This window comes from Rutidosis leptorrhynchoides, chromosome 9, assembly GCF_046630445.1.
Source record: "Rutidosis leptorrhynchoides isolate AG116_Rl617_1_P2 chromosome 9, CSIRO_AGI_Rlap_v1, whole genome shotgun sequence".
Taxonomy (NCBI): domain Eukaryota; kingdom Viridiplantae; phylum Streptophyta; class Magnoliopsida; order Asterales; family Asteraceae; genus Rutidosis; species Rutidosis leptorrhynchoides.
In genome coordinates, this window is record NC_092341.1 from 250,080,316 (window position 1) to 250,087,457 (window position 7,142).

General features: G+C 35.2%; 1 protein-coding gene across 1 annotated transcript; it reads left to right on the forward strand.

Moving 5' to 3' along the window:
• The first annotated feature begins 1,961 nt into the window (after positions 1 to 1,961).
• On the forward strand, positions 1,962 to 2,861 carry LOC139868676 (ethylene-responsive transcription factor ERN1-like). The gene is made up of 2 exons (XM_071857009.1): positions 1,962 to 2,556; positions 2,611 to 2,861. Exons 1-2 carry the CDS (start codon positions 1,962 to 1,964, stop codon positions 2,859 to 2,861), a joined length of 846 nt encoding a protein of 281 aa, XP_071713110.1.
• The last annotated feature ends 4,281 nt before the right edge of the window (positions 2,862 to 7,142 follow it).

The window sequence follows — 7,142 nt, forward strand, 5'->3', positions numbered from 1 at the left end:
TGAACTAGTCGGATCATGAATTATATTTTGGATACGTCAAATGGGTCCCGGTTTGCATTCCCGTTTTGTAAACTTAATTTATATATTGTATGTTTTAAAGGTGTTTAAACTTATCATTGTAATGATGATGTTTTCGGAAACGTACATGGACCAATGTTGCATATATTATTATGATAAAAAGAAAAAATAAATTTACTCGGGTTGAATACGGGTTGGGTTGTTTCACAAACCCTAACCAAAAAATCATAAATTCAACAATCATGTTAATGGAGTTTTCCAAGTCAACCTACACATCAAATTGAAGCTAGTGATGCTAGTAACACATTTAATACATGCACTTTAACATTTTAACAACATTTAATCAACCAAATCTCAAGATCAAACTAGTCATTTTTCAAGTTTACGCTAGTTACACCAAAATGACAAGAACAAGTAAATAAATCACATATTCATGTTAGACTTGAGCCATAGACACTAATTAACACACTTTTAAGTTAAAAACACTAAGAACATGAAATCTAGAGTTTTTAGAAATTACCCAAAAGAGATGAAATTGGTATGGAATTGAAGAGGAAGATACAGGGATTCCAAATATGTAATTTGTTTTGATGTTGGCTTGCTAGATCGAATTTAGATGATGAATCTTTGATTTGGGTGTTCGAGAGCAAAAAGTGGAAGTATCAAGTTGGGGAGGTGAATGAGTGGAGGAGGATGGGGCTTGACTAGTTGACCTAGTCAACTAGTTTGGCCCCTTGGCGAGTTTAGTCCCTCGATTTTTAAAACGGGTGCGTGAATTAACTAAACGAATTACCTTAAATGCGCTAGAGTAAACAAGAGATGTTATAATTAATAACGGACTTAAAATAAATAAACGGAAAAAGACGGGTTGTTACATTTGGGTCCATAAATTCCCAACAGGAAGGGCTGCGTACATTAGAGTATGGGTCGGATTACTCGACCTCCCGGGTAACCCGAACAGGAAAAACCTTCTACCTATTACCTTTTATCTTTTACCTTTGTTTATATATATATATATATATATATATATTATGATACTGTTAAACAATCTAATAATACCATATAGAGCCTCAACCTAACTTATTTTATAACTGACAGCATATTCGGTATAATCTCCATTATATGCAGTTTTTTGACTTTTCACTTGAACTAAATTATCATACTTTAAGACACTATTAGATGTTTCATCATGGTGACAATAGCAATACGTTAAGTGCTCAAGCAGATTTTGGTTAGTATTTCTTTTTTTTGTTGTATCAAAATTTGATGCCCATTTAGCTTTTCCTTTAGGTGGGTTAAACAGTCTTTAAACTTCAATAGTTAAGTGCTTAGACAGTAGGATAAAAATCAAAATTTTACCTTCTAAAATAAGATTTGTTTAACGACAACCCTTAAGGTTTAAGATTGTTGTTAAGGTGTAGAAAAACTATTGCACAAATCTTTAACTGGCACTTTAAGTCAATATGCAGAGTGTGTTTTGATGGACACAGTGGGCTAACCTGGCCGAAGGGGAGTACTAGACTCTTTTTAGTCATCAAACAATGTCTTTAGAACAAACATTTGTTAAATTTCAATAGTCAATTGGTTAGGCTGCGTAAGGGTAGCCTCAACAGAGAAAACCTAAAACGTTTTCGGTTTTTAAATGGTTGGATAAGTTAAGGAGCAACATCCATAAACAAAATTAATATTATAACAAACAATGAGATATGACCACTTCAACTCATTAACTTATATATTTGACATCAAACACCACTGATTGAGGTTAAACACCACTGATTAAGGTTAAACACCACATGATTGAGGTTAAACACCACATGGTTGAGGTTAGAAAAATATTTTCTGCATCTATATATAAACACCACATGATTGAGGTTATTCATCTCAGCAACTACAACAATAATAATAGATTTCTCACAGTAATAAAGACAGATTTGGAGTGAGATATGGTTAAGAAGAGAAAACAAGTTACAGATCAAGAACACAGTTCTGAAATAAGCTTCACTCTGAATGGGATAGTGAGTGAAGCAGTGCTAACTTTCGGTGGCCCCCACCAAACTAGGAAGAAATATTTAGGGGTCCGACAGCGTCCATCTGGCAGATGGGTCGCTGAAATCAAAGACACCATACAAAAAGTTAGAGTATGGTTAGGCACTTTTGACACTGCTGAGCAAGCCGCTCGAGCCTATGATGAGGCCGCTCGGTTACTACGAGGAGCCAACACTCGCACGAATTTCCGGCCTTCTTCTCAACCGTTTTCAACCAAATCTAAAATTACTAGCCTTATTCTTCACAGGCTTGAGGCCAGGAACAATTCTGTAGCTGCAGTCACTTCACTACAGACTACTCTTAAGCGTGCTGTCAATCATAATGCTGATGTGGCAAAGCCCGAGGAAATCGGAGAAAACAAGCTGAATTTTTCAGATACATGCAACACGAGTGATCGTTACAGCAACACGGTCTATGAGTCGTCTGTACCAATTCAAGTGGATAGATCTGATGATAATAAGGTAGCTTCATGTTCAGGTGGAGATACAAGTGGTAGAAGCGAAATGGAAGAAGCTGAAGAAGAAGAAGAAGAAGCTGAAGAAGAAGAAGAAGAAGAAGAAGAAGCAGCAGCAGAAGGGTTTAATTTAAACATCACTGATAAAATTGGATCAGTTTGTAACTTTTCTCCATTTGAAATGGCTCAAGAAATAGCATTTGACCCGGTTCAAGATGGGAAAGAAGAGCCATTGACAATAAGTGAATCAATGAGAAGAATGCAATACGAACGCAAGTTCTCCGCTTCTCTTTACGCTTATCATGGTATAACAGAGTGCTTAGGGCGAAAATTTGGACCATGAGGGTCCATAATGCAAAGTAGCCGAAAAGGATGTAGTAGTAATGTTTCCACTTCGACTTATGTTATTGATTCAGAATTATCTCTATGGGGCTCACTTGATGTTCCTACCATATGGAATGTTAACCAGAGCTCCATCTTAAGCACTTCTAACTTTATATTGCTTTCTACATTTTAAGCATTCATATTGTTAATGATTCTAGTTGTGAAAATAGAGACAGTGAAGAATGCATATCATTGTTATATTCATTAGGAATAAGATATTATGTCTACATTGCACTCTCCTATACCTATGGTTGCAAACGACGTCCGTTACGATGGCCTTTGCGCCATTTTGGTGACTAGCCCATCTCGACCGTCTCGACGTCTAGTAAGTAGGTCAACGGTCAAAAGCCGGGTCAAAGGCGGGAAAGGTTGAGTCAACGCCGATTAATAGTCAAAAATTCGGTTAAAGTCTGTTAAATCAATCAAAAATGACGTAGTTTAGTATTACTTTTTGTATTATATTAACGCTAATAGTGATTATAAGTATAAAATGGTAAACGAAAGTTTTTGACTTTAAAGTGTGTGTGTATTTAAAAGTCAACGCTAGTCAACGTCCGTCTCAACCCCGTCTCGACCCCATCTTTACCCTTTAAGGTCCCGACCGTTTTAACCCCGTCTCATGCCTTTTTCAACTTTGCATATACCTCACATTTATGGCATTTGATATGTGGTTTGTCAAAGGTTGAATTATCAGTGGAGTCTTTTCCCTTCAATTTGGTTTTCTACAATTATATAAAAAAGGTTTTGGGACACAGTTATGTAAAAGTGTAACTTTTTATATTACAACATTCCCTTGGTCTTCACAGCTGTGAAAGACCAAGTCTCAGATCTTAGCCAACAACTAGGTCAATATTACTTATTAAGGGCTAGCCAAAGTCCTACGGGTTTTTATGAATTCTAATACTCCGTAGTACATTGGATTGGGGTAGCATTATATATTTATATAGCAACAATTATCAATTAGGAAGGGGGAGCCAGAGTATTGTGTTACTGGTTGCACAAAATAAATATAATAAATATCAATATCAAAATTGAACCTTATAAGGTATAATAGAAATAGATTAATAATATTATACAGTATCTTCTTTTCAACAACCAAAATTAACTAGCCACCCTCTCTAACAAAATGCTTGAGGGGAAAAAATTACAGAGACTTTATAAGCCAATCGTTCTGAGATACATTACATTTTTCTCTACTAAAAAAACCACGAAAATGAAATACTACAAATAGAATCAAATAAAAGAGCTTTCTTCATGTCTTCGCCGGGGAATACTACGTTGTTTCTGAATATCCAAATATTCCATAGAAGGGCCGCATGTAACAACCCTGCTTTTTCCGTCACTTCCGTTAACTTTCTGTTAGTTTATTTAACGGCGATTACTTGACGTTTATGTGTTTATGTATAATACATACATACTTGATCCTTGGAGGGTTACGAAAATTAATATGTGTTAATATTAATTTGAAAATATATTTCGGATAAAGAAATACGATAAAAACGTTACGGTTTTGATAACTGCTTGTTGAGCAACGAAACACTCGGGTTTATTTTAATAATTATTTTAATAATTATTAACTTTTTAAAATATTTAATTTATTGGGTTTTTACTAAATTAAACGATCGGTTGCGTTTTAACGATCGGCTTAGCGTTTCGGGCCTTCGGTACGTCTAAACGGCACTTGAAACGGACCACGAATATACGTAAATGGACTAACGAACCCAGGAAACCCATCACTTGGGCCAATCAGCCGAATGGGTCACCACCCCACCCCACTTGTTGATTGTTGGGCTTATTTTGTGGTCACTAGTGTCATTAAGCCTAATTATAAACTAACTAGTAAACCTAATACTACCCTAATCTCCACTTCTCTATTCAGTCGATTAAACCGATCCCCTCCCTCCCTCTGCTGACGTTGACCTTCATCACCATTACCACCATCAAAAATTTAATTTTTGCTCAAGCTTTGAACATCAAACTTGTAATCCTCGTTGTCCTCTACGCGTGTGTGTTGTTAATTTCACGATCAAAGGTATAATTGCATAAACCCTAACTTTTAAAATCTGAATTTTATTAGTGTTTCATAGTCTTTGTTGTCTATTGCTCAAGTCTTGACGTGTGGTTAATGTTAGATGCGTTAATTTGTCCGATTTGATCGATTTACATGAAAACCGAATTTGATTCTTGTGTGTACAGAAAATTGACTTTGTTAAATGTTAATTATTATGATGTATTTAAAATCCTCATGCGAAACTATTGATTTTAGGCTTTGGATTCACTTGATTTTGTTTCCGTATGATCAAGTTATGCCAATTTGAATTATCGTTGTGTTTTTGTTGCTTGATCAGAAATCTGGAATTGATAGGTTATGAATTGGCTTGTGAATTTATTACCATTGGATATATGATTCAATAATACTCAGTTTACACTAGGATATTATGTCATCTGCTTGAGTAAAACTTAAGATATGCCTAAACGAATGAAAATATGGATTTTTTCAGCACATGCATGAAAACATACTTGTATGCTAAAATGTATTGATTTCTGTGATGAGAGCTTTGTATATATGTAATCTACACAAAAAGTTCTTCACTTTTCATGTATATATCATGGTCTAATTGTATCTAGATCTTCGGATAATTGCATGCGAATGTGACTAGCTAAACTAAGATCGAATCTGCAACTTGCTCTCTGATTTGTACTCTGTGGTTTGTGTTTTGTGAATTAATATGAATGCTTATGGGATATGAATCTTTATATGTTATGTGATATATGGATAACTTGTTGCAACCTCTAAAACCTTATACATTGTGCACATTAGGGCCATAGTTTTGATGACTTCTGAATTGAGCTGAAAACAGAACCTCCAACTTGATTGAATAAACTGTACTAATTGGCTAAACTAAAGTTTCTCATTTTCGGATATATGATAGTTTTACTTTTCCTTGAACCATGGCCATTGACCTTGCATTAATTTCATGTCCCTAGCTCCTGTATAGCCGATATGAAAACAGTGCGAGGTCAGAAACTGATTTGACAAACCATAAATGTACCCCTTCTGATTCCCGACTTATGAGACCCTGGCTGGACTTTCTGGAATCGATTTTGAGTCTAATTGTGATCTGGAGTTTTCCATGTTATAATGAATTTTTTGTTATGAGTTATTATGCGAAGTTTGCTACATGTACATAAACGTTTTGCATGACGATAAACTGTGATCGTGTAATTGACCATTTATGATCTAAAATGTGTTGTTTGACTTAGGTTTGACATGTTGACTAGCTTTTGACATGAACCTACTGATGTTGACTTTAGCTGACTACTTTGACCAAGTTTTACTTTTGGTTTGACTTTGGTTGACTTTGTTGACTTGCATGAACTAGTTGACTATGTGTTAACTTTTACTTTGAAACGTGTCGAGTCGAGCAATAAGACAACTTACTCTATGAAACCACATTTATATAAGATTATATGTTGACCAACCTAAATACGTATACTTAGGTTGCACTTCTCGGTACTAAATCGCACAAGTTAATTGTCCACTTTTCAATCCGAGCTTTATTCAAAGGTGAGTCTACAGTCCAGCTTTTTACATGTTTTTAGAGATGAGAATACACGCTGTTGTACTTACATTTTCAAATGCTTTTATGTTGACACGAGTACTTATTATACATATTGAGTTTGATCACAAAGCCCCTAGCTTGAATGCTTTATTACCATCTGGTAAGCACAATTTAGATGGACGGATCTGTTAGGTTGACAACCTCACCTGTAACAACCCTGATTTTTCCGTTACTTCCGTTAACCTTCCGTTAGTTTATTTAACGGCGATTATTTAACTTTTATGCGTTTACGTGTATTAAATGCGTATTTGATCTTTGGACGGTTTCAATAATTAATATGGGTTGATATTAATTCAAATAAATATTTCGGATAATGAAATACGATAAAAACAATACGATTTTGATAATAGCTTTTTGAGCAACGAAACGCTCTGGTTTATTTTAATAATTAATTTTATTAATTATTAACTTTTTAAAATATTTAATTTATTGGGTTTTTAATAAATTAAACAATTGGTTGCGTTTAACGATCGGGTTAGCGTTCCGGGCCTTCGGTACGACTAAACGGCACTTAAAACGGACCACGATTACACGGGATTGCAAAACGAGAGCCCGGGAACCCCATAGAGGGCCCCATTCTGCCGAAACCCCCTCCTCACCCCCTTTTATGTTTAATT